Raw genomic sequence first — 27,411 nt, 5'->3', positions numbered from 1 at the left:
GTCTTGTGAGTTCTCTTTCTGTCCTCTGTATAGCCTGCAGATGGCCCTACGGTCCATTTCTGAGGCAGAGAGCCTGCTGGGCACGGTGTCTGTTTATTCCAGGTCTGGCATATGGCCCTGTTTCAGGTTGTGAGAGGAAGGCCTCTCTGCCTTTCAAATCCATTTCCCATTTTTGATGTCTCTATTCATGCATTTCAGGACTTCATTAAACAGGAACCACTGGATTCTCTGGCATCTCCAGTTCGCTACCAGGCGATTCTTGCCATTGGACATCTGAGGTAGGCTATTTTCTGCCATATTTCCTGGCACTGTGATGCCTTCTTATTTGTAAATTCATGAGTGTCAGGTAGGGAGCAGTTTAATGCTTGCAGGGTTTGGCTCACCAGGGCCTCCCGGGGGGGCAAGTGCGGCAATTTGCCCCAGGCCCTGGGCCCCGCAGGGGCCCCCACGACAGTTTTTCAGGGCCCGTGGAGCGGGGTCCTTCACTCCGGAGGCCCTGGAAAACTCCCACGGGGCCCAGGCCCCCGGAGCTGCTTCTGCTCCGGGTCTTTGGCGGCAATTTGGCGAAGGGGGGTCCTTCCGCCCCGGGACCCACCGCTGAAGTACTGGGTCTTCGGCGGCAATTCCCCATCGCCAAAGACCCCAGACCCCCTGAATCCTCTGGGTGGCCCTGTGGCTCACATGCTGCTCAACAGCAGGACTTTAGTTCTTAAGGATTTGAATGTGTCCATTTGGGGGTTTGTGCTCGAAAGACACAAGATTGGAGGTTGTGGGGCATGCAGTACAATGGAGCAGAGTTCAGATGGGGAGGCAGGTGTCTGGCTAGCTGGCAGGGGGAAGAAAGCTTGTGGGTTTCTCTAAAAAGGGGACTTGACATTTTAGCTTTACTTCTAGATGAGCCAGTACTTGAGAGGTGCAAAGTGAAGGGTTGTTCGCATTTGGGGTCCTAGATTGGGACAATCTCTAGTCATTGGACCTGTTTCTTTTACTTGAAGGTGGAACTGAGTCCAATGCATGACTTTTCTCTCTATCTTTCTTCTGCCAGCAAGCTCAAACCATCTCTGACCATGGAGGAAAACCATGAGCTCCTGGATCAGTGCTTCAAAAGTTTATTTCCCCTTCCTCCCTTGGAGATGACGAAAGAGGAAGGCGAGACAGCAGAGGATGCTCTGCATATACAAGTACGTGATGACAATTCTCCTCTGGCACCATCCACTGTATTTCTGCCCAGCAGGCACTGGGTGATGGCAGTCACACATGGCCTCCCTGGCAAAGTTATGGTTAGCTTTCCCCGGCCCACACACACAAATGATCTGTGCTGAGCCTCACTCCTTCTCTTCTGGTTTCAGTCACTCTACGTGAGGTCCTTTGAAGCTCTTGGCAAGCTAATGGAGACATTGCTGGAGGAAGCACCAACCGCAGACTGGTTCCAGGAAATGTTTGATGTGAGTAGACCATTGAACCGTGGTGGAGATTGTTTCTTGTGTTACAGCAGGGAAGAGTCAGAGATTTAGGGGGTCAAGCTTCAGTTGTGGAGGAATTTTCCACAACGGAGTGAATTTTAGGGATAAGCGGGCATGTGCCCCATTGAAATCCACGGAAGCTGTGCCATTTTATGCCAGGGCTGGATTGGGACCAGGTTCTTACAGTGTCGTTGACACTACTTGGAGCGGCAAGAAAATCACCACTGCAGTAGCCAAATCCAAGAGAACCAGTTGAAACTGATCACTTCTTCTAAGAGGAATTCATGAATATTGAGTTAAGCCCTGTGCATGGAAACTCATTCAGAGCAGACTTCCTGTTCCTCAGACATGAACAGAATATCGTGAAGAGCTGAGGGGTGGGGAGTTTGATGCACCTTCAGTATAAAAGTGAAGTTAAAAAAGGAGCTCGGCTTGGGGGACTTCTCTGCTCTTATTCAAATTAATAAAAAGAAATGCTTCTCTCTGTCATTTTGCCACTCAATGTGGGAGAAGTTGCCCAGGAAACAGACCACAGCAGCAGACATCAAACAGCATGCAATGTGCTAGACAGCTCCCATCAGACAGTCTACAGCAGACATCACATACACGGGCCCAGATTCATCTCTCATGTAACTCCTTTGGCTTCAATTGAGCTACAGTACACCAGAGGTGAATCTGGTCCCTGGGACTTGTCTAATGGAAGAGCCCCTTAGATATAGGTGTAATTCCTTTGCTACATGGAGGTCAGATGCTTTGGAGAGGGATTTTAGTGACAATTAACCTGTTTAAGAGGAACTTTTAGGAGGGATTTTCTAGTACTAACTCTGTCCATTCCCCTGCTCTACCAACAGCTCCTAAGGACATGGTTCAGTTCAGGGAAGGAGTGGGAGAGAGAAAGGGCCTTGCAGGCCAGCACCCAGCTGCTGACTGCCTATCAAGAGACAGTTCATAGCACAGTGAGTATAGCCGTACTCTTCCTTGAGCTGACTTCCCTGCTTACATCAGATCTGACACTCAACGCAAATGCATGAAAAACTCTTCCAGGACAGCAGCTGGGGGGATCTCAAGGTGACTAACATCCCTCTGCTTCCGTAAGAGAGAGGTTTACACAACATTGCTGTGACCACACTGCGGGCAGACTGCAAGAAGTAGAGGGAGACAACCCCCAAGCTGATGACTTATTCTATCATTAGATTCACCAAGTCAGCTAGGGTGGAAGCTCTTTTGTGGTTAACAAGATGCCAAACACGGTCCCCTTTTGGCATTCCAGACCTTGGCTCCCATGTAAACATCCACGTCTTTGGAAGAGGGGGGAGGGATAGCTCAGGGGTTTGAGCATTGGCCTGCTAAACGAAGATTGTAAATTCAATCCTTGAGTAAAAATCTGTCTGGGGATTGGTCCTGATTTGAGCCAGGGGTTGGACTAGATGACCTCCTGAGGTCCTTTCCAACCCTGACATTCTATGTCTAATATAGTGAGGGGTTACTGGAAACCTGATTCGCCATATATGGGGTTCACTAATCATAAAGGACCAGATGCTTATCCCCAGGTCAATGTGAATCTCAGGTCTTTCCCAAATATCACACTGTCAGCCAATCCTTATTAACTAAATCTAAGATTTATTGTTAAAAGAAAGAAGAGAGTTACAAATGGTTAAAAGATCAATATCCAGACAAGTGACTTTCAATGTTCCTAGTTCAGGATCACAACAGTGATGGAATAAACTGCTGGTTTGTAAAAGTCTCTCTGGAATCTTCCCAACAGATCAGAATCCAAAGGCAGCTTAGATGTAAGGTCTGTCAGTTTTTCCAGGCATTTTCCAGGTTCTTCCAAATAATCATTTGGAAGATCTCTGTCCTATGGCTTACACTGTCCCTGTTCAACGTTTAAGCAGACTAGAGATGGTAGGATCAGGCCCGAGCCTTCTCTTTTATAGCTATTCTACCAGGCTGACAAGCCTACCTCACAGAAATTGTCACAGAAGGACCTTCCCCCAATGCAGATGGCCTGTTGTACTTTGCTTTGAAGATAATCTTCTATTTCCTGTGCATACACAGTAAACTAGTTACATTCATTCACATAAGGTAATTAGCTGATCTTCCATTATAACACAGATAGTTAAGCTGAAGATAATGTAGAAATGATTGATTTCCTGAAGTGTCTTACATCTTTGATTTTAAGGTTAACTGAACACCTTGCACACATAATTAAGGCAATTAAGCCATGAAAGGGAATTAGCATCTACAAGCTAATTTAGTTACATTGTGAAGTACATTCCAGAGTACAAAATATATCGGAAGGACAGAACAGGTCGTGCAGGGGGAGGAGTGGCACTATATGTGAAAGAAAGTGTAGATTCAAATGAAGTAAAAATCTTAAGCGAATCCACATGTTCTATAGAATCTCTATGGATAAAAATTTCATGCTCTAATAAAAATATAACATTAGGGATCTATTATCGACCACTTGACCAGGACAGTAATACTGATGATGAAATGCTAAGGGAAATTAGAGAGGCTATCAAAATTAAGAACCCAATAATAGTGGGGGATTTCAATTATCCCCATATTGACTGGGAACATTTCACTTCAGGACGAAATGCAGAGATAAAATTTCTCGATACTTTAAATGACTGCTTCTTGGAGCAGCTGGTACGGGAACCCACAAGGGGAGAGGCAACTCTAGACTTAATCCTGAGTGGAGCGCAGGCGCTGGTCCAAGAGGTAACTATAGCAGGACCGCTTGGAAATAGTGACCATAATACAATAACATTTAACATCCCTGTGGTGGGAAGAACACCTCAACAGCCCAATACTGTGGCATTTAATTTCAAAAGGGGGAACTATACAAAAATGAGGGGGTTAGTTAAACAAAAGTTAAAAGGTAGAGTGACTAAAGTGAAATCCCTGCAAGTTGCGTGGGCCCTTTTTAAAGACACCATAATAGAGGCCCAACTTCAATGTATACCCCAAATTAAGAAAAACAGTAAAAGAACTAAGAAAGAGCCACTGTGGCTTAACAACCATGTAAAAGAAGCAGTGAGAGATAAAAAGTCTTCCTTTAAACAGTGGAAGTCAAATCCTAGTGAGGCAAATAGAAAGGAGCACAAACACTGCCAACTTAAGTGCAAGAGTGTAATAAGAAAAGCCAAAGAGGAGTTTGAAGAACGGCTAGTCAAAAACTCCAAAGGTAATAACAAAATGTTTTTTAAGTACATCAGAAGCAGGAAGCCAGCTAAACAACCAGTGGGGCCCCTTGACGATCAAAATACAAAAGGAGCGCTTAAAGATGATAAAGTCATTGCGGAGAAACTAAATGGATTCTTTGCTTCGGTCTTCACGGCTGAGGATGTTAGGGAGATTCCCAAACCTGACCTGACTTTTGTAGGTGACAAATCTGAGGAACTGTCACAGATTGAAGTGTCACTAGAGGAGGTTTTGGAATTAATTGATAAACTCAACATTAACAAGTCACCGGGACCAGATGGCATTCACCCAAGAGTTCTAAAAGAACTCAAATGTGAAGTTGCGGAACTATTAACTAAGGTTTGTAACCTGTCCTTTAAATCGGCTTCGGTACCCAATGATTGGAAGTTAGCTAATGTAACGCCAATATTTTAAAAGGGCTCTAGAGGTGATCCTGGCCATTACAGACCGGTAAGTCTAACGTCGGTACCGGGCAAATTAGTTGAAACAATAGTTAAGAATAAAATTGTCAGACACATAGAAAAACATAAATTATTGAGCAGTAGTCAACCTGGTTTCTGTAAAGGGAAATCGTGTCTTACTAATCTATTAGAGTTCTTTGAAGGGGTCAACAAACATGTGGACAAGGGGGATCCGGTGGACATAGTGTACTTAGATTTCCAGAAAGCCTTTGACAAGGTCCCTCACCAAAGGCTCTTACGTAAATTACGCTGTCATGGGATAAAAGGGAAGGTCCTTTCATGGATAGAGAACTGGTTAAAAGACAGGGAACAAAGGGTAGGAATTAATGGTAAATTCTCAGAATGGAGAGGGGTAACTAGTGGTGTTCATGAGGGTCAGTCTTAGGACCAATCCTATTCAATTTATTCATAAATGATCTGGAGAAAGGGGTAAACAGTGAGGTGGCAAAGTTTGCAGATGATACTAAACTGCTCAAGATAGTTAAGACCAAAGCAGACTGTGAAGAACTTCAAAAAGATCTCACAAAACTAAGTGATTGGGCAACAAAATGGCAAATGAAATTTAATGTGGAGAAATGTAAAGGAATGCACATTGGAAAAAATAACCCCAACTATACATACAGTATGATGGGGGCTAATTTAGCTACAACGAGTCAGGAAAAAGATCTTGGAGTCATTGTGAATAGTTCTCTGAAGATGTCCACGCAGTGTGCAGAGGCGGTCAAAAAGCAAACAGGCTGTTAGGAATCATTAAAAAGGGGATAGAAAATAAGACTGAGAATATATTATTGACCTTGTATAAATCCATGGTACGCCCACATCTTGAATACTGTGTACAGATGTGGTCTCCTCACCTCAAAAAAGATATTCTAGCACTAGAAAAGGTTCAGAAAAGGGCAACTAAAATGATTAGGGGTTTAGAGAGGGTCCCATACGAGGAAAGATTAAAGAGGCTAGGACTCTTCAGCTTGGAAAAGAGAAGACTAAGGGGGGATATGATAGAGGTATATAAAATCATGAGTGGTGTGGAGAAAGTGGATAAGGAAAAGCTATTTACTTATTCCCATAATACAAGAACTAGGGGTCACCAAATGAAATTAATAGGCAGCAGGTTTAAAACAAATAAAAGGAAGTTCTTCTTCACGCAGCGCACAGTCAACTTGTGGAACTCCTTACCTGAGGAGGTTGTGAAGGCTAGGACTATAACAATTTTTAAAAGGGAACTGGATAAATTCATGGTGGCTAAGTCTATAAATGGCTATTAGCCAGGATGGGTAAGAATGGTGTCCCTAATCTCTGTTCGTCAGAGGATGAAGATGGATGGCAGGAGGAAGATCACTTGATCGTTGCCTGTTAGGTTCACTCCCTCTGGGGCACCTGGCAGTGGCCACTGTCGGTAGACAGATACTGGGCTAGATGGACCTTTGGTCTGACCCGGTACGGCCGTTCTTATATTCTTATGTTCTTATGTTCTAACCGGGTATAGATAATCACAGACAAATACACTTAGCATCTTTTGTTCATTTTTGAATGAGTTGATGATTGCTAGTCTAATACATCTCTTTGAAATTCACATGCAAGTGAACTGTCTTGATACAGTAGAAGTGCCTCTTGTTAAGTTATTATGGGTCATACACAGGTTGACCGGTCTGCCAGTGTCACAAATGCATTCTTGGTTCTTATGCTCCCAGGATGCTAAAGCTGAATTTCTATGTAATCAGCTAAGAACATAAACCATAAGAGTGGCTATCCTGGATCCCCCAGAAGAATGGTTCATCTACCCAGTATCCTGTCTTCTGATAGTGGTGGGTGCCAGATGCATCAGAGGGAATGAACAGAACAAGGCAATTGTCAAGTGAACCATCCCCTGTTGGACAGTCCCAGCCCCAGCGTCTGGCAGTCAGAGGTTTAGAGACATCCAGATCATGGGGTTGCATCCCTGACCATGTTAGCTAATAGCCAGAGATGGACCTATCCTCCGTGAACTCATCTAATTCTTTTTTGAACCCAGTTATACTTTTGGCCTTCACAACATCTCCCTGGCAATGAGTTGCACAGGTTGACTGCATTGTGTGAAAAAATGCTTCCTTTTTTTTGTTTTAAACCTGCTGCCTATTAATTTCATTGGGTGACCCCTTGTTCCTGTGTTATGTGAAGGGCTAAATAACACTTCCTTATTGACTTTCTCTACACCAGTCATGATTTGATAGATCTCTATCATAGTCCCTCTTAGTTGTCTCTTTTCCTAGCTGAAAAGTCCCTGTCTTTTTAATCTCTCCTTGTACGAGAAGTTGTCCCATATGCCTAATAATTTTTGTTACTCTTCTCTGTATTTCTTCCAATTCTAACATATCTTTTTTGAGATGAGATGAGCAAAACTGCACTCAGTATTCAAGGTGTGGGGGTACTGTAGATTTCTATAGTGGCATAATGATATTTACTGCCTTATTATCGATCCGCTTCCTAATGGTTCCTAACATGTTGTTAGCGTTTTTGACGGCATGTGGAGCAGATGCTTTCAGAGAACTGTACACAATGACCCTGAGGTCTCTTCTTTGAGAGATAACAGCTAATTTAGACCCCATCTGTTTGTATGTACAATTGGAATTATATTTTCCAATGTGCGTTACCCAGTTCAGTACAGGAATCAGAGGCACAATGTTACCAGATGTGCCCGTTACTTTGGGGAGGCTCATTAATTAGGGTCACTCTTCTGTGCGGGGGAGGGGCGGTTCTGTAATTCTATTAATGTGTTGCTTATGTCGCTTGTGTGTTCTACTCCTTCCTTCCACAAGTCCCCTCCCAATGGAGCTTTCCTGCAGGACTAGGTTCCCCAGGGCTAATAACTAGAACTAGATGAACATGCGCACACACTAGCAGAGCAAGTCAATCAGCTGATTCCCTCATATGTCCCTGTGTTCAGTGGGCTGGGTTAAGCAGCACTGTCAAGCTGGTACCCTTATGCGCCCCTGGTCTCAACAGGCTGGGTTCAGCAGCACTTTCAGCTGCTCCCCACACTTATGTGCATAAGTTTAACACATTCCTATCACACTTTCACATTACAATTGTACTGGTAGTAACCCACTTGAGGAGCAAACCCCACAGTATTTTTGGGCACTACAGGGATCTTTAGCTTAGGTACAAGAAGTGTTGCTGCACAGTAAATGGGGGAAGCTAAAAACACAAAAGAGTAAAATTCAGAGAGAGAGAGAGAGAGGCAACCAGCTGAACCATAACAGTTATTGATTGAATCATAGTGATAACCACACCAGGAGGGCTAAACAAACGTAACAGCTACATTTTAAAGGTTAATACCTGAGGTAGGAAAGAAAACAGAGAGAGAGAGATGGATTTCACCCGCTCCATGAGACTTGAACTGGTCGGGGTTCCCAGGTGATGGTGGTAGCTCAGGGTCCTGAGTGCTGGAGACAGGCAGAGCCCCCAGCACGATCAGTCAGGAGATGGAATCCTGGTGGAACTGATGCAGAGTTTGGGTCTATACATCAGAACCCTTACCTGGGCATAGGTAGGGGTTTTGTAGAGAAAATACAATGGTTGAAGGAGAACACTAGATTTGTTTATGGGTAAACTGATGGCTCAAGGGTTTTCTTTAGGCTAGACAATAGGAGCTGATCACTCTTGGCTATGGGTGTTGTTTTCTTCCAGGGAGCTCACAAGGCAACTAGGCTGCTTCAGTATTTTGGGATATGAGTCAAAGATTTATTACTAGAATTGGTCTGATAATTGCTGAGCGGGGTGTGTGCAGGCGTAGGTTCATTAGCATCTGGAGCAGGGATTCCCATGATTTAATGCGTCCCTGCTTTCTGGTCCCAGAGTTCAGTGCAGTTCTCTGTTCTTCATTCTTTATGCTAATCCCTATACCATCTTTCATGCAGTTGAGGCTAGGGGAGTTGTCTCTGATCTTCATTCTGTATGCAAATGGAGATGTCTTAATCTTGTCACCCTTGTCAGGAGGTGTCTAGGTGGGTCTCCACAAACCCTTCATTGTTCTCTGCAAGCCTTTTCTCTGATCGGTTTTGGTTCAAACAGAGACGGGGGTTGGGATGTTCTTCATGAGTCACACAAGCTAGATACTGTGCCCTGGTCCCCCCAAAACACAGAGCTGACTGGTATCAACAATAAAGATGGCAAGTGAAGTCTAGTACAGCTGGAGAACGTTCATTCTTCATTCTTTTTTAATTAGACTCAGGAAACTTTTAATCAGTTTGGATCTCTGATTGGAGCAATAGCACCATACAGCTGTGATTCACTGGCCACGTCTCGTCAGTGGGTGGTTGACTGTATCAGCTGCCTTCTCAGTATACAAGGTGAGGAGACCATTAGCAGGTATAAGTAATTCTTCCCCATTAGCAGGTATAAGTAATTCTTCACCTTCTTTCACTGTTGTATTGTCCATTTTTCTGCCTGTCTAGTTCTTTCTGTCCTGTCTGTTGGCACTTAGATAACAGAGTGGTGGGCATCTTGTAAATACCTCATTAGAAGAGACAATTATGATGTGTAAAGAGTGTGGCACACTTCTGGGAACTGTACAAATAATAAATGGTCTGCACCAGGTAGATAACTGCTCAGTTCCTTAGGGCTTCTCTACACAGGGACACTAAGGAGAATTAATCCAAATGAACTAAAGGTGTAAATTTTAAAGTGGCATTAAACACGTGTGGATGCTCTATTTCTGAATTAAAATGGCCCTTCTTAATTTTAGTGAATTACATGAATTAAACTAACCTGAAAAAAGGCCCTTTAATTCTAAATAAGTGTGTCCCCAGAGGTGTTTAATGAAGTTTAACTAATGCAGTTTGAAAATGAATTTGGATTAGCTTTCTTGACTATCTCCATGTAGACAAGCCCTTGGTACTAAACATTTTCATTCTCTTTACCCTGCCACTGGCTGTATTGGAGGGGTTTCCTGGACTAATTTTTTAAACAAAAAGTTCTTGCAGCAGCCCTCTGTCATGAGCATTCAAAGCTATTGGAGTAAGTGTAGGCCATTCTCCCCTTTGTGAAGAGTGGGACAGGGGTAGGCAACCTATGGCACGGGTGCCAAAGGCGGCACTCGAGCTGATTTTCAGTGGCACTCACACTGCCCAGGTCCTGGCCACCAGTCCGGGGGGCTCTGCATTTTAATTTAATTTTAAATGAAGCTTCTGAAACATTTTAAAAGCCTTATTTACTTTACATACAACCACAATTTAGTTATATATTATAGACTTATAGAAAGAGACCTTCTCAAAACGTTAAAATGTCTTACTGGCACGCGAAACCTTAAATTTGAGTGAATAAATGAAGACTCGGCACAGCACTTCTGAAAGGTCGCCGACCCCTGGAGTAGGATGTTCTTTTCACCTAATGGGATAGATCTTGGTTATTATTTAAGGCCATTTCCAATTAGGGTGACCAGACAGCAAATGTGAAACTCATGCAGGACGGGGGTGGGGGGTAATATGAGTCTATATAAGAAAAAGACCCCAAAATCAGGACTGTCCCTATAAAATCGGAACATCTGGTCACCCTATTTCTAATTATTATTAATCAGTCCTAAAAAACAGTGTTGGTGATTCAGAAACAGAATAAGGGACTCCAGTCTTTGACTGTACAACATAGAAATCCCAGCATTGTTTAGAAGTGATGGATGAGCCTGGGTTTCCTGCCGAAGGTTTTGTCCAGCCCCATCTCTTTTACAATGAGAGTTTGGTGGAGGGATTCACCTCTACATTGGAACGTCACATCTACCTGCATGAGTTGTACTTGAATATGAGATTAGATGTAAATACTGAGAGCAGAGATGCTACTGAAACCAGACACCCCCAGAAAGCTGCTCCAAGCTGAAGACGGTGCTTGTTCAATCCTGTATCAGTCACAAGAACATACCACTACTGTTAACTTTCAGACATTTAGGGTGTAATCCCGACTCCATTATAGTCAACAGGAGTTTTGCCATTGACTTTGATGGGGCCAAGATTTTACACTGTGCTAATAACAGCCTAGCACATGGATCCTTCTGTATGAATGTCCATGCAGTAGAGGTTCAGTTTCATTAGTCGTTACAGTACTTTTTCTCCTTTTCTCCACTCCAGGCCAGCCCATGAACCTGGGGTCAGCGGAGGAGGAGCTGAGATGTCTCCGTGACGAACTAACAACAGCTCCAGACCCTGAGGCTTTGTTTCAGGCATCTTCCAAAATGGCCAGGGTAACTGACTCAAAAAACTTGTGCAGATGTTCTAGTGACCAGGCACCCTTCATTTTACATTTACGCTTTCATGATGCCTTTCCATACTTGGAGCAAGCTGTGGGCCATGTAAATCCAGATTCCACAGAATGTTGCACGTGCATGAAAATGCGCATGCAGATGTGCACACATGTACCTATCCCGCTATCCATGAGAAAAAACTCTGTTAGTGGAACATCAAGCTGAGAACCCATCCAGTCTTCATTCTGTCACCTTGTGGGTTTGCCTTAGCCTATATTTGTGAGCATGCCTCTCTTGACTTCATTTTATATGTTGTAAAAAGATGCAGTGTATATACAAACTGGAAACTTATCTCCTGAATATCCAGTACAATGTTGTGCTAACTGTGCAACAGAGGCTTTGCCTCGAACCTGATCTCATTAGTGTAGAATACAAAAATGTAGTATATAGACCATGGAGAGAATTTTAATCCCAAATGGCTAGCTGGACATAGGCTAATTAACAAATTGTTAATTAATCAGAGGGGTAGCCGTGTTAGTCTGGAACTGTAAAAGCAGCAAAGAGTCCTGTGGCACCTTATAGACTAACAGATGTATTGGAGCATGAGCTTTTGTGGGTGAATACCCACTTCATCGGATGCAATTTGCGGATGCATAGATCTTTTTCCATAGAGAGATTAGGCCTCCATTTTTACAAGTGCTGGAGCCAAACATCATTGCAGTCTCTCCTGTTTTTGATTTGTTCCCAGGTTGTTAGTGAGTACTTTTCCCCAGAACAGGCCACAGACTTTATTGAGGCCACAGTGGAAGGTATGCTGTCTGCCAGCCCCACCTGTGCCATGGCAGCTGGACTGTGGATAAAGATCATCCTAAAGGAGTGTGGAGATGCCATGCTGGGCCAGGTAAAATGGGAAACTGGAGAGGTTTTCTGCCTAAACTCTAGGCTTTTAGATCTTTGCCCTCATGTGTAATGAACAAAAATCTTGCTGTTTCTCCCCCTCGGACGTAGAGTCGATTCCATCTCTGTTCCCACCCTAAACTAGGCAATGGCAGAATCAATAGCAATAGACAGAGAAAATCGAAGGGAAAAGGAAGATGGTTGGTTATTTATTTTTTGGCTTGTTGCCACAGTATTCAGCCAAGAAAGGCTTGAAAAAACAGACTCTGGGGAAAAGACAAGAAGACAGAATGACCGGCACTTGGAGGCATCCACTTCTTAGGAGGCCTATGGCTAAGGGCTACCTGGATAAAAATAGCCCTATAGTCATTCCCAGTGAGTCTGGAGCCTGGGCTCTGAGACCCACCCTCTTGCCAGGTTTCAGAGCCTGGGCTCCAGCCCGAGCAGGAACAGCTACACTTTTAGCCACATAGTGCAAGCCCCTCAGGCCCAGGTTGACCTGAGCTCTGAAACTCACTGCTGTGGGATTTTTTTGGTGTGTAGACGTACCCTTTAAGAATAGAAGGTGGGAGGGAGAAAACTATAGTGTCTTTGGGATCCACTATTTATATGCCTTATTCTGGAGCCCAGTGCGTTAGGGCTAGATGAAAGGAGCACTCCAAAAATCTTCTATCAAGGCTGGTGAAAGGCCTCAGGACAGGGAACCCTCGTAGCAGAACTGCCACGTTTGCACAGTGTTTTGAAGATGTTAAGGGCTAGGCATGAATATGAGAGGTCATCACCTGTTCATAGTCCCAGGCATTTGCACACTGTGTTTAAAGCACTTGCATATTTTGTGCTTGTGGTTGTTTATGATCTGTGCATCTTTTGAGGCAAATGGTCGGATTTGGCTGCTCAAATCACAGCTGCAAAATCTGGGCAAGCAAAGCCTTCTTTTGTGCATGGCAGCTGGTTTATTTAATGCCTAGCTGGGCACCATCACATTAAATTACCTGGTATGTACAGGGAAATCCCGCTCAGGGGCGGCCCCAGGCCTCAGCATGCAAAGCGCGTGCTTGAAGCGGCACGCCGCGGGGGGCGCTCTGCCAGTCGCCTGTGGGAGGTCCACTGGAGCCACGGGACCAGCGGACCCTCCGCAGGCACGTCTGCGGGAGGTCCACTGGAGCTGCAGGACTGGCGACCGGCAGAGCGCCCCCCGCTGCGTGCCACCATGCTTGGGGTGGCGAAATGGATAGAGCCGCCCCTGATCCCGCTATAATGCGCCCCGCAATAAAGCGAATTTGGCTATAACGCAATTGTAAAGTGGCTCCGGCCACCCCAGGCCAAAAAAAAAAAAAAGTGGCTGCAGTGCCGCAGAAGCGCAAAATAAATAAATAAATAAAGCGGCAGGAGTGCCGTGGAAGAGCAAAAGAGTTTTAAAAAAAAAAACAGAGAGAGAGGCTTTGTGAAGGGAGAGTGGCTGGAGCGCCCCCGGGGGGGGGGGGGAAGCAAAAAATGGAATGTGCCTTCCCCACTGCCTCTTCCCACCTGCCCCCGCTCACCCTTTTGGTGAGAAGAGCCACTCTCTCCCCGGCTGCTCCTCGCTCTTCCTCTGCCCGTTGCACGTCTCCCCTGCTCTCCCCAAGTGTTTCCCTCTCTCCCTGCATGGCTGAGAGCCCCCGCTGCTGGAGCTCCACCCTTTCAGTTACTGCTGTGGGCAGTTCGCAAATGAAAGTAGTTTTCTGCCCAAGAGAAATCGACCAGCTTGAAATGGTAGACCCCGCTATACCACGACCCCGCATTTAGCGCAATCCCATTTTTTGGACCCCGATCATCGTGTTATAGTGGGGTTTCGCTGTATGTGTGTGTCAGTGTTAATTTTTACAGCCAAGTGTGGGCAATTGTTGTGGGTTAAAGTTACACGGACATATTTGAACATTTGTTTCTTGAGGAATTTCTAAAAAAGCAGCAAATGGCTAAATAAAGGTTTTGATTCTGCAGAATGAATGGAGAGAAAGAAAAAGGGACGTTTCTTTCTGGTTTTCTTCCTTCCAGGTGCCAGCTATCCTGAATATAATATATAGCCACGTGCCTACTATCCAGGAGGGCAGCTTGAGGCAATTCCTGCTGGAGGCAGTGTCTATTCTAGCTCACCATCACCTAGAGGCAGTGCTCTCCAGCCTCCTAAGAAAACGTCTGCCAATGGACAGGTATATACCACTACCTATTGCATTCATCTTGGTAAAACATGGATCCCACAGCTTTACTGGGAGATGTAGGGCTTTATTTAAGCAGCAGACATTTTGGGATAATTCCTGATAGTTAATAGCCTGGGTCTTTCTCCAGGAAGGTCCAAGAGCATGTTAAGGTGGGGTGTGGAGAGAAATTAAGTGTCATTCTGTTTCCATTAATTCATAACTGCTTTGACATCCTAAAGACCTAACTTTACTGGTATAACTGGAGTGTATTGTTGGAAACATCTACTTCTGGAGCCAGCCCTGCTAGAGGGCTTTTGCTGCCCCAAGCAGCAAAAAAGGAAAAAAAAAAAAAACAAGCTGCGATCACGATCTGCAGCTCTACCACCGCCGCTTCAGTCTTCGGCGGCAATTCGGCGGCTGGTCCTTCGCTCTGAGAAGGAGTGAGGGACCAGCCGCCGAATTGCCGCCGAAGACCCAGACATGCCGCCCCTCACCATTGGCCGCCCCAAGCAGCTGCTTGCTGGGCTGGTGCCTGGAACCGGCCTGGCTCTCTAGACACCTGAATTGACCTCACTTGGGAAATTAGCAGTGGCTGTTGATTTCCTGGTAGCATGACAGCTTCAAGTCCAATCCCTGGCTGATTACAAAGAATAGGGCCAATATTGTCATCAGACTGCCGCTTGGTATCAGTGAGGGTTTGGCTGCTAGAATAGAGTTGCCATCCTTGGGACTTAAAACTGGACTGGAAGCAGATCCATCATTTCATTTAAAGATTCCTAACTGATAACTCAGTTATCAGTGCTGGAATCTAAGACGATACGAACGGCCATAGTGGGTCAGACCAAAGATCCATCTAGCCCAGTATCCTGTCTTCCAACAGTGGCCAGTGCCACATGCCCCAGAGGGAATGAACAGAGCAGGTAAATGTCAAATGGATCCATCCCTTCTTGCCCAGTCCCAGCTTCTGGCAAACAGAGGGTAGGAACACCCTTTGTGAAGGGGACCTAGGATGGCCATGAATATTCGTTCGTAATTGTATGTCCAGTTAGTAGGAATGTGGCTTTTCTTTCATCAACTTGCCTTCCAAACCCTGGATCTTTGGGAGCCACATGCTCATGAGTCCATGTTTCCTGGGAAGTAGGAAAACAGGAACTGAGGTTGGCGCTCTGTGTCCTGTGCTTGAAGTCTAGTATTAATGGTTAGGCTGCAGTAAGACTAGGTCACTTAACCTAGTTCTGTAACTGGAAACTCAATATTTAAACAAGAGCGCGTTAGAGGAGGACAGTGCTCCTAACTTTCTCATCATAGGCAAGGAGAAAATTTGGTCTTTACTTAAATAGGACGCATTCAGTCTGAGCCACAAAAGTGTCCAGGGGTCACATGTAACTTCTATTAAATTGCAGTGACACCACTGAGCTGTGGAGATCTCTGGGGGGAGACCCCTTGCTTGCCACTCGAGTCCTACAGGTCCTAATGGACAAAATAAAGACTTCAACAAGCCAAGAAGGAAGCGTCACCTCAGAGACTGATACTGACAGGCATTTGGCAGCTGCTGAACCTCTCTCAGTAAGTTAGATGACAGACACGCCTTTCAGGCTTTCCTCTGTCCTGTGACAATCCTGCTGATAGGAAGCTAGAAGTGTGGAAGAATATTGCTGTGTGGGCACTTCTCCTCTGATGTACAGTTTCCCTGAGTCCAGCTCTGCTGTCTGCGGAACAAATACAGCAGTTTTAGAGTACATGGCTGATTTACTTAACATCTGGCAATTAGAAAGTCTTTGAACCAGGTTTCTCACAGTGCTTTGCAAATATTCCTTAGGACTCACAATATGCCTTGGTAGGTCAAACACATTTTTATAGATGTGGGAAACTGAGCCACGAGTTAAGGGAGTTGCTTGCAGTCATTCAAGTTACTGGCAGAAGTGAAAATTCAGTACAGCAGATATCAGAAGGGGAGAGGGTGTGATGGTGCTGGGAGGAGATCTCATTTTTTACCATGCTCTCCTTTCAGGCAACATGTGCCATCTCTGAGGTGGTGTCAGCACTGCAGTCAAGCGAAGCTGTGCGGGAGCTGCTCCCAGAGCTGTTTCCTATTCTCCTGCAGCAGGTCAGCCGAACCTTAGGACAAAAGATGCCTTTGCCAGTGAGAAGCAGCCAGAGGCTATTCGAAAAGACCAACAACATACTGAGGACAACCCTTGCCGGTAATTAGAAGGAAGGAGAGAAACAAAGAGAATTCCAATAGAGTTGTGTGACACTCCCCAGGAGTTCCCAAGGTTATGAGGCACTTTACCTCATAGAGTGCCCTTAGAGTGAAGAAATCTTGTCTGTGTCTGCTGTGGGTTAGTTCACTAAAATGACCAGGCTCTGGCAAAACAAGCACTGCCATCCAGGCCTCCTCAGACCCCCGTCTCTTTGTACAGGTTAGTGATAGGGACACACCAACCCCCGAGTCTTCTGACCATTCCGTATAGTGTCCAGACCTTTATCCACTGAACACTCACAGAATTACCAGGCCTGCTGTTCCCAATGGAACAGTACACACCAGTTTATTACTTCTACTTTAGACTCTATACTTTATTACTTATACTCTATAGTGCAAAACACACAGCACTTAGCTGTATTTATAGTGCAAACAAGAGCAGAGATGATCAAAGAACAGAGATTCCAGTGACAGTGAGTAAGAATGCAAGCCAAAAATGGTTACATGTATAATGAAATCATAACATGCTCTTAGAGACTAAACTTAACCACCAGGTTAACCTCCTGTCTAAAGATGTTTCTCACCCAACATTCTCAACCAAGCCTGATAGCGACCCCGCTGTCCGTCTCGCTGTCCATCTACTTCCTAAGTGAAAGATGCCAGGGTGTCGTCTTTGCCCCCCAAATATACTAGAGCAAACCTTTGAGGTGTACCCCAAAATTGGGTCCCCACCCCCTATCTACTTCCTGTTACTTTTCTTTCTTTGAAGTTCTCACAGTCCTTCTGAACTGAATGTGAACCCTACATGCTTAATTTACATGTAAACAAACAGATGGAGAAACATTTCTTGCCTGAAAGAAAACCATTTTCACCTTTCCTGGTGACTAGTCCCTAGACACAGATCATAAGAATGTAATTTTCAATGTACAGACATGGCTCTTTACACAGCATCTGTAGATGTGTTCCACAATGATATTGGTGACATGAGCTTTTATTTGAGACTCATATGGCAATCTTTTAGTGAACTAGAATGTACATACCAGACCCCTCAGCACCCACTCTGTGCCCCTCACCAGTTAACAGTAAGAGATTCCTGCGTCATCAGTGGACTTCAGCTCTGGTAGCCCATTAATGTACATTTCCCACCAATTTCACAACAGTTTCTATTATTGTTGTGTTTCTTTATTCCGTGCCAACAAGGCGCTCAGATTACAGACTTCCTGGTTTTATAATGTCTCTGACTTTTCCTAGGAAACCAGGATCTAAACTCTGTTCACGGATGGGCAGCAGGTATAAAATAAACATAAGGAAGTACAACTTCACACAACACATGGTCAACCTGTGGAACTCATTGCCAAGGGATGGTGTGAAGGCCAGAAGTATAACTGGGTTAAAAAAAAAATTAGATAAGTTCATGGAGGACAGGTCCGTCAGTGGCTATTAGGCAAGATGGTCAGGGATGCAACCCCAAGCTCTGGGTGTCCCTAGGCCTCTGACCACCAGAAGCTGAGATTGGACAACAGAGATTGGATCACTTCAGGATTGCCCTGTTCTGTGCATTTCTTCTGAAGAAGCTGGCATTGACCACTCTTGGAAGACAGTATACTGGACTAGATGGACCATTTGACTGACCCAGTAAGGCTGATCTTATACAGTGGCCACAGTGAGTCAGGTTTTCAAGCATGGGTGCCTAAGGTTTGTCCACAAAACTTGAATTTGTTCCCATGGATGGGTACCTAGCTATGTGATTGCTGGCACTGCAGACACAAGTGTCTATTCTGCTCATGCTGTTGGCCCATGCACAGGCCAGTTTTAGGTACCTCTATGTGACGGGGTGGTATGCTGTGCCCCAGCCTCTTCCATGAACACAGACTGCTCTGAGTCCCTCCAAAGTGTTCTAGGGATGCCTGCTCCTGAGATCCTGCTGGTAAGGGCTCTGATGACTGTTTGACCCCAATGGATGATCTTAAGTCACCTTTACTCTTGACTTTTGTTTTCTTTCTCCTCCCTCTTGTCTCTCAGGGGACTTCTCCGTCCTCACCTTCTCTGTGGCTTGTACTTTCGCGTCTAGGTTCCTCCAGCCCCTTTACATATATTTCCTCTTTACCTGGCCCTGTAGGTTTTACTTCCACCCTCCTGGGCCTCCACACATGCCTTGGTGTCCCTGTTAGAAAGGGATCCCAGTCCATGCCCAGGAGAAGGCAGTGGGGCAATCCATCCACTACCCCTACATGTTTCTGCCTAAACTTCCCCTTGATTTCCAGAGTCACCTCTGCCATTGGGCAGAATTTATTATCCCCATGTACATATTCAGTTTTGATCCTACCTCTGGGAAGTATCCAGTGGGGTTTCACTAACTCCTGCCTGATCAGCAAACAGGATGAAGCTGTGTCCATTATTCCCTTTGGTGGCTCCTCCCTACCCATACCGATATGGTAGGTACTTTCCTTTTTCTTCCCTGCCTGGGAGTCTTGTCCCAGCCACAAAACTGTGCAAACCCACAGCCCATTTTAGGACAGTCTCTTTTTAGCTGTCCTTCACGTCCATGTCGGAAGCACACTGTAGGTCAAGCTCCCACTACAGTTCCTTGAGGCTCTTTCCTCTTCTTCTTGCTGCCCTTCCCAGCTGAAGGCACTCTGCTCCTTCTCAAATCTAGCCCCTTAAACCACTGACTCACTCTGGGAATGTCAGCCTCTGCAAATTCCTCTGTATCTTTAACTGCGGGGTCCAGATTAACTGGCTGGTGCCATGTAACCCATACTACAGTATGCTCAGGGTGACTCTGAAGAAACTTCCAGAATCATGCAGTCCATGATCTCCCCCACAGTTTGAGTATCTGGCCTTACCAATGAGTGGCCCAGTCTTACAATTTCTATGCAAATACACAGAGGTCTAATCCCTCAATCCATCTTTCAACTCTCCATTTCTGGCAGTACTTTTCCGTGGACAGGCCCCACCTTGTCCAGCATGGCTGCCTTAATCATGTCCTAATCTCTTGCCCGCTAATCACTAAGAGCCATATATGTGCTTCCCCGGTTAAATGGGGTGTCCGTTGAAAGGCCCACATTGTTCTGTCTTTGTGAGGTCTCACCGCTGCTCCTTTAAGAGTAACCAAAACCAGATCAGGGTTGTTCGCAGGTCCCATTTTACAGAGTCTGATCTCCTGTGCCTGGTTTCCATTTCCTGTCACAGGACTCGCCAGACTTTGGAGGAGTTGTTGCCAGACCTGGGCTTGTTCCCGTATAAATTCCTGAAGGCTCTTTTGCTGTTAAACCTACCAGGCAAGCAAAGGCTGTTTTTCTGCCTAGTGGGATTGTTGGAAGGTCTGTGGGGTCTTCTACACCAGCAGTTCTCAACCGGGCCGGTTTTAGGGGGTCTGCCAAGCAGGGCTGGCAGTAGACTAGCTGGGGCTTAAGGCAGAAGCTGAAGCTCTGAGCCCAGCCAGGCTGGAGCCCTGAGGCCCAGCACCTGCACTAAAGCCCCGAGCCCCTGCACCCTGTGGAGTTAAAATCTAGAGCCAGGAGCCCCAAACTCTGATTCCTAGCAGGGCAGAGGCCTGGGAGTGGGCCATGGAGTATTTATAGCTTGTTGAGGTGAGAGGCTCAGAAGCAGAAAGGTTGTGAACCCTGTTCTAGACATCTCTTTGCTGTTTCACCACCCATTTCAGTGTGTTCCCTCCATCACCCACACAGCCAAATCTCTACCCGGCTTCTCCAGCAGGCTCTCTATTTGCATAGATAACAGGGAAATCCCTGATGAGCCCCCAGCTGTGACAGAGAGGGGTGTTGCACATTTTCTACAAACACAGACCACGTTGAGACTTCCTTGCTTGTAAACACCAACGTGAAGTCTATTTAATCCCCCTATCAACACATAGCACCTTTATCTTGTATCTCAACTTTCTAAACTCTTCTCCAAAATGGGGGGTAAGCTGTTTCCACTCAGAGAGCTCACTTTGTCAGGCTCTCCCAGCTTTTTGTCTTTCTGTTTCTCTTTGGGTGACCAAACAGCAAGGGTGAAAAATCAGGACATGGGGTTGGGAGTCATAGGCACCTGTATAAGATAAAGCCCCAAATATCGGGCTATCTGGTCACCCAAGTTTCTTTCTCTGTCTGTTCCCCTCAAAGGGCTCCTGCCCATGTCCTTTTATACAGTTTCCCTGTTAATGGAATGATTGGTTCCGTGACTCACTAGCCCCAATCTAACCTCGTAATCAGCTACACCTCTGTTCAATTAGGCTTTCTGTAAGGAACTCAATTAATATTAATAGTGACCAGAGTGCTGACTCAAGTGCAAACCCTCAGCACTCTGTCACATCATATCTGGTTATAGGACCCCAAAATATCCACTAGTGATCACCACATTCTATGCCCCCAGTTTTTGGGTCTTGATCATGTATCTTTTTTATATCCTTGTACTCTGCTAGTGCCCTTACTCCTTGCAGAAAGTGAAAAATGACTGCAAAATTTTGTCCCTAGCAAAACTAGTTATATGAGATGTATGAGACAGAAACTTACTTCCTGGCATCAAGTCCTTCCAGGGACACTGGTGTCCAGGATATTGCCAATGGATGAACTGTCGATGAACAGCAGACCTGACAAGTAACCTGGGCTTCCTGACTCTGTTCAGGCTGCACCTTTCTACTGATTGCTGCAGTTCTGTGCCTCTCTTTCCCCAGGTTTTCTGTCCAAGCGTTAGAATCTCTGCTTTTCAAAGTTGGGAATGAGAGACTGGTGAGAGTGCTTGGGAAGCAGAAAGCATGGATTCTGCTTGAAAACCCCCAGACTCACCATGAGGGAGTGTGTCTGCTGGTGAGGTAAGAGATCTAGGAGGCATGATTTTATCCTTGGGAATCAGTAGCAAATAGAGTGGCTGAGAGGGAACCTCCAGTTTATAACTTTGTGTGGGGCGCCCTGGGTGGAAACACACATCTCTCACCCATAGATATCAGAGCTGTCTGCTCAGAGCAGCTGAGTTTTTGAAGTGTGCAATCGACCCCATACGCGGTTTCTTTTGCCTTCCAGTGTTCTGCTAAGATCTGGACTAGTAACACCTGAGATCATACAGCGCCTCCTCCCCTGGGTGAATTCCCCAATGGAAAACTTCCGACTCACCAGCACAGCTTTCCTTGCCCAGGTAAGACACAGGGCTCCGAAGAGCAGTTTCACCATTAGACAATTGTCTGTTTGCCTTTCTTTTAGGGAGTTGTACAGTTCAGTTCATAGGAGTAACTGTCATTTTAGATAGTAGACTGGGTCCCCCTTTATATGGAAACCTGACAAGGAGCTTCATTCTACCTTTCGGAGTCATTCTCTCTCTGATATTTGTATTGCTGCCATTGTCTATACTAGCTACACAACCACAGGCGCTGGATGAGAGAGATACAGACAGAGTTTGAAGTACTGGACCTCTTCTGCCAAGTCCTAGTGCTGATACTAACCAACAGCTCCTGATTTTGGTTTCACTCAGCAGATCTTCGGAATGAACCTAGTGTCCTAATACTATAAAACAAGCAACATACAAATACATTCACAACTATCGTAGGTTCTCATGACTGTAGTATCTGAGTACCTCAAAACTCATTAATGTATGTATGTGTCCCCACAACACTCCTGGGAGGTAGGGAAGCACTTTTATTCCTATTTTACAGGCAGGGAGCTGATGCGCAGAAGGGCTAAGTGATTTGCCCAAGGTCACCCAGGAAGTCTTTGAGGGAGCAGGAAATTGAAGCTGGGTCTCCCAAGTCCTAGGCTAGTGTGATAACTGCTGGACCATCCTCCCTTTCTAAAGCCCTCCTCTAACATGTGCATCATATTTCCCACTGACACTAAGTAACTATCTTAGGGGCTCATCTGGTTCTAAGAAAAACAATCGATCTGTGCCTGGGATGGGCTGTTCCTGGGCTTTGAGGCTCCTTACAAGAGGCCTCATGGTCCTACTGCCCCCTGCCCCAGGAAAAGAGCCACAAATCTGGGGCTGTCTATAGAGGCCTCATGAAAGCAGCCAATCAGAGCCCATCAAGCTCAGCTAAAAGATGCTGCAGGGCCTTAGCAGGTCAGTTCCTGCCAGGAACTGGAGGGGCAAGAAAGGGTGCTGCTCTCTGGCTGCAGAAATTCAGGGGATTGCCAGAGTTTGATTCTGGCAGCATTTGCTTAAGTTGGGTTTGCAGGAAGAGAGTCCTTAAGAACTTGAACCTTGAGGTGAGGGTGAAGCTAAAAGTGGCCGGTAGGAAGAAGCAACAATGAACTGAAATCAAGCGGTACCTAGCTACTGTTTACAGGGTCCATGGTTTGGAAGCCAGAGTTATGGGCAGGCCCTGGTTCCCCTACCACTTACAGTGGCATAAGCCCCAGGAAGGGGACAATGCTTACGGAGAGTTGAACAAAGGGCAGAATTTCAAGGACCCAGAGTTGGGGCTGGAGACCCTAGTGAGGGCAATGGGACTGTTCTTGACTAGCCCAGAAGCGGTTTATTTAGCCTTTGGGACTTAGCCAGAGGCCTGAGCCACAGAAGACTCACTGAGGTCGGCTAGCAGGGTGTACCAGGGGTGAGAAAAGGACTGTGGTACCAGACCTAGCCACTAAGAGGCTCTCAAAGGTGAGTGGATCCCTATTATAGTGCCCAAAAGGAAGGCTCCATGTTTTTAAGACATTTCTCATTTGTGTGGAATAATAAAATTACCTGTTATGTGCCAAGTATCAGAGGGGTAGCCATATTAATCTGTATCTACAAGATTGTGGCTGTAGGAGGACTCCTTGTTTTTCGTGTATTCCATGTCTGCTCAAATTCTATTCCCAATCTTAATGATCATATTGGGTCTAATGGACATGTTGATTTTATTTCAGCTAATGAGTGATCCCATGCTGAGGGAGAAGAAGTTGCTTAAGATTGTCTTAAGCATCTTGGAAGAAAGGTCACAGGATAGAAACAGCATTGTCCATCAGATGGCTGTAAGAGGCCTGGGAAATATAGTCGATGGGGCGCCTGTGAAGGTATGAGAGATTACTGAATAGGATGCAACATAAGTAGAGAAACCAGGGGAAATAATTGTTCAGAGTTTACAGAGGCTGCACACAATGCACTAGGCCAAATTCTGCTCTCTCCCATACCCTAGTAACCTCTTTGCAGTCAATACAGAGCAAGCTGGATCCTTTGGTAAACTGGGCATAAGCAAACAATGTGCACTTTAATATGACCATATGTAAATGTATACATCTAGGAACAAAAAATGCAGGCCATACTTACAGGATGGGAAACTTTATACCAGGAAGCAATGATGCTGAAAAAACACTTGAGTCATGGCAGATAATCGGTTGAACGTAAGCTCCCAATGCGAAGTTGTGGCCAAATGGGCTGAAATGATCACTGAAGGCATAAACAGAGGAATCTTGAAGAAAAGTAAAGAAGTTATTTTCCCTCTGAATATGGCACGCATGTGAGCGCTGCTGGAATACTGTGTCCAGATCAGGTGTCCACAATTCAAGAAGGATGCTGATAAATTAGAGAGGATTCAGAGAAGAGTCACAAGAATTATCAAAGGATTGGAAAATATACCTTTAGTGATAGACTCAAGGAGCTCAATCTATTTAGCTTTACGAAGAGAAGGTTAAGGAGTGACTTGAGGGCAGTCTATAACTACTCACATGGGGAATAAATTTTGATAATGGGTTTTTCACATTAGCAAACAATGGTATAACAAGATTCAATGGGGAAAAAGGAAGCTAGATTAATTCAGACTGGGAATAAGACATTTTTAATGGTAATTTTAATTAACCATTGGAACAATTTACCAAAGGTTGTGGTGGATTTTTGGTCACTAGCAATTTTAAAATCAAGATTGGATGTTTTTCTAAAAGAGATACTCTAGTTCAGAGACTATTTCGGAGAAGTTCTATGTTATGCAGGAGGTCAGACCGGATAATCACAATGGTCCCTTTTGGCCTCGGAATCTAAGTAACTAGAAATCTAATAATAGGATTACACAGGTGTATTATGGCACCGAGTTTGGCTCATTGTAGCTAGCACCTGGTCTGAAATATAGCTATAGGTCTCTGGGGGAAGAGAGGGTTGATGAAATTCCCACAGCTTCATAACTGCTAAAGAAAACTTTTATTATGAGTGTGATCAGCGATAAGTGTTCTTTAATGTAATATATTTGTACAGGTGAAAAAGCACAAGAAGTTTCTTCTGGACATACTGATCAAGGCCTTAAATGACACTTCCAGTTCTGAAGTGATTGGCGAGAGCATGAAAGCACTGGCCAAAGTCCTGAAGGAGCTGAAAGAGAAGGACATTGGTTCTTCCTTCAAAGACCTCACCCAACAGATCCAGACCTACTTTGACAATGTATGTGAACAGAACTCTCCAAATCCAGTTCAACCGATCTTGATTAGACTCGATTTACGATGTGTGATGTGGACTCCCTGGGCATTGCTCATGTCAGAGTGCAGAGATTTTAGGCCCCAGGGAAGGGAGGTGTTTTACGGAGGAGGAGAACATTAGGAGGATGGGGATGACATCCCTGCTCCAACAGTCTCACCCTTCTGTTCTTCTTGATTGCCACTGGGAACCTCAAAGGAAGTCTGAATAATAGATTAGGTAGCTAGATAACCATGAAAAGGGGGTTACAGAGTGCAATAGAGAGTGTTGTGCCTGCTCTATACCATTTTTATGCGAGAGGGTTGGAATGATAATTCTGTAGTGCAGAGAATTTTGAGATTTCAAATTTTGGGTTTGTTCCTATTTGTGGGAACCCCTCTCCCCAAACTTCAAAACTCCTTGTGAAACAGAATTACTATTCTCAACCTAGCTCTGTTGGAAGCCTTAGCCCAGGGCAGTCTGCACTCAGACTATCCTGGGAACCCAGGAAACTCTGGGAGCTAGAGGTGCCAGGGAGTTGCAAATTTGAAAGCCTGGACTCCCAGGGTCATAGAATCATAGGGTTGGAAGGGACCTTAGAAGGTCATCTAGTTCAACCCCCTGCTCAAAGCAGGACCAACCCCCAGATTTTTACCCCAGTTCCCCAAATGGCCCCCTCAGGGATTGAACTCACAACCCTGAGTTTAGCAGGCCAATGCTCAAGCCACTGAGCTATCCCTCCCCCCGAAGCTGGGGGCGTGGAAGCCTATGATCCCAGTCAGCCTGCTAGATTGGCTGCCAAGGAGCTGGATGGGTGCACTGGCAAGACACCAGGCAGGTTTCTAAGGACCCCTGCCTGGCTTCCGGAGAATTTCATCAAAATTGAACTGTCTCTAAAATATTTTCATGAATCAGCAAATTCGAACAAAGAATTGGTTAATTAAAGTTTTTCCGACTAGCTGTAGTTGGAATCACTCTACTTTAGCGTAGAAGAGACGGCTGTATGAGGTGCGTGATGGGATTGTTCCTTACTTACCAACTTGTGGGGCTTTCTTGGCTGTAGGAGGACGATGCTCTTCGCTCAATGGCCTTTGTCCTATTTGGCATCTTGGCTCAGTTAACAAAGAAAAAATGGAAGGCCTATTTTGCTGAGCAGGTTCGAAAGAGCTGGGTCACACTTCTGCTGCATCTGCAAGACCCAAGCCCCAAGGTTTCAATGGTAAGACCAACAGTAACTTATTTACTAAGCCAAAGGAATCTTCCTCCCAATGCCAGGGGAGCTCTGCTATTCCTGCCTGTTATGGAGGCCCAAATTCTCCCCTCAGTTCATTGCCCTCCTGCTGAGTCAGTTCCAGCCAGGTTGGTCCATGGCTGCTTCACCAGAATCCAGGATAGGTCATGGGTCTGACCACTACAGGTCTCTGTTCCTGTCTGTCTCTGCACCCCAGGCCCCTGCCTCCCCAGAACAGAGGAGAGACCACAGCTGTGCCTGGTGAAGCAGCTTTCATCGGTATATCTGTTCCCAAAAGACATTGATGCTACCTCCAGGTTTCAGTGGAACCTCTCCCCTCTATTCCTGCATGTTTCTGCCAATTACATCCAGATGAATCCCTTTTTGTCCTGGAATAGATGAGCAGTCACACAGATGATTTCCCTTTGATTGAACATAGCACTCGGTAGGGAACAATTCAATGGTGTGACGCTCTTTTTCAGGAATGCAGAGCTACATTTCACCTCTGTTTCCCATTTTTGGGACTGAAGAGACTCCAACATGTGATCAATAAGCACCTTGGTGGCACAGATGAGCTGAAGCCTGAAGAGCTCCAGGTGGACATTTGCAGACACCTTGTGAGTGAGCTGTTGAACCGTATGAGATTATTGACTGGAGTGGCTTGTGGTGGTGTAGAGGGGGGACGTTTGATGGATAATGTAAATAACTGTAAGGGTGGGATATATGAGGGAGAGTGATGGGAAATGTAAATCTGCCCCAGATTCCCATTTTTCCCACTTCTACCCAGCCACCTGTTCTTTCCCTTATTTACCTGTGGTTCATAAAAGCATGTGCTGGCAGTCAAAGGGCACTTCTAGCCAGAGAGAGCTCATGTGTCCCTGATTTCCTCTAGGCCAAAGAGAATGCAGAGCTGCTGGAGAACTTGTACAGAACCACCATCACATACTTCAGTAACAGCTGGGAGGAGATCCGGGCAGTTGCCGCCAACTTAGCTGGTGAGAGATGATGCCCAGTGTCCCTTTTGATATTCCCATTGAGGGAGTCAGAAAAAATTCCCACTGTGCAGCACTGAGCTGCCATTAATCTCTCTGTGCCTCAGCTTCCCAGCCATAGATGGAGATGTTAATGTCCCTACCTCTCCAGGATGGTGGTCGGAGGAATTCATTAGTTGCTATAAAGGGCTTCGGGATTGTTGCAGGGAAGCAC

General features: G+C 45.5%; 2 protein-coding genes across 2 annotated transcripts; both read left to right on the top strand.

The window, feature by feature from the left end:
* Positions 1–9,404: 9,404 nt before the first annotated feature.
* On the top strand, positions 9,405–16,574 carry LOC120394865 (maestro heat-like repeat-containing protein family member 2B). Its single transcript, XM_039519037.1, has 5 exons — positions 9,405–9,459; positions 11,227–11,339; positions 12,088–12,240; positions 14,271–14,425; positions 16,425–16,574. The coding sequence occupies exons 2-5, from the start codon at positions 11,235–11,237 to the stop codon at positions 16,534–16,536; spliced, it is 525 nt and encodes a 174-aa protein (XP_039374971.1). The 5' UTR covers positions 9,405–9,459; positions 11,227–11,234; the 3' UTR covers positions 16,537–16,574.
* A 10-nt stretch (positions 16,575–16,584) lies between these two features.
* Positions 16,585–27,211, top strand: LOC120394867 (maestro heat-like repeat-containing protein family member 2B). Its single transcript, XM_039519040.1, has 7 exons — positions 16,585–16,617; positions 21,295–21,432; positions 21,641–21,752; positions 23,462–23,608; positions 24,780–24,962; positions 26,038–26,344; positions 27,105–27,211. The coding sequence occupies exons 3-7, from the start codon at positions 21,711–21,713 to the stop codon at positions 27,209–27,211; spliced, it is 786 nt and encodes a 261-aa protein (XP_039374974.1). The 5' UTR covers positions 16,585–16,617; positions 21,295–21,432; positions 21,641–21,710.
* The last annotated feature ends 200 nt before the right edge of the window (positions 27,212–27,411 follow it).

Source organism: Mauremys reevesii, unplaced genomic scaffold (assembly GCF_016161935.1).
Source record: "Mauremys reevesii isolate NIE-2019 unplaced genomic scaffold, ASM1616193v1 Contig81, whole genome shotgun sequence".
Taxonomy (NCBI): domain Eukaryota; kingdom Metazoa; phylum Chordata; order Testudines; family Geoemydidae; genus Mauremys; species Mauremys reevesii.
The sequence above is the reverse complement of the archived record's forward strand: the minus strand, read 5'-3'. Positions and strand labels throughout refer to the sequence as shown.

Bases quoted from the DNA above. Each gene is read 5' to 3' on its own strand.
- LOC120394865 (XM_039519037.1), top strand. From the start codon at position 11,235: ATGAACCTGGGGTCAGCGGAGGAGGAGCTGAGATGTCTCCGTGACGAA. The intron at 11,340-12,087 runs GTAACTGACTCA...ATTTGTTCCCAG, and splicing joins CATCTTCCAAAATGGCCAGG to GTTGTTAGTGAGTACTTTTC. The intron at 12,241-14,270 runs GTAAAATGGGAA...TCTTCCTTCCAG, and splicing joins GAGATGCCATGCTGGGCCAG to GTGCCAGCTATCCTGAATAT.
- LOC120394867 (XM_039519040.1), top strand. From the start codon at position 21,711: ATGGAAAACTTCCGACTCACCAGCACAGCTTTCCTTGCCCAG. The intron at 24,963-26,037 runs GTATGTGAACAG...TCTTGGCTGTAG, and splicing joins TCCAGACCTACTTTGACAAT to GAGGACGATGCTCTTCGCTC. The intron at 26,345-27,104 runs GCTGCTTCACCA...TCTAGGCCAAAG, and splicing joins TCCAGCCAGGTTGGTCCATG to AGAATGCAGAGCTGCTGGAG.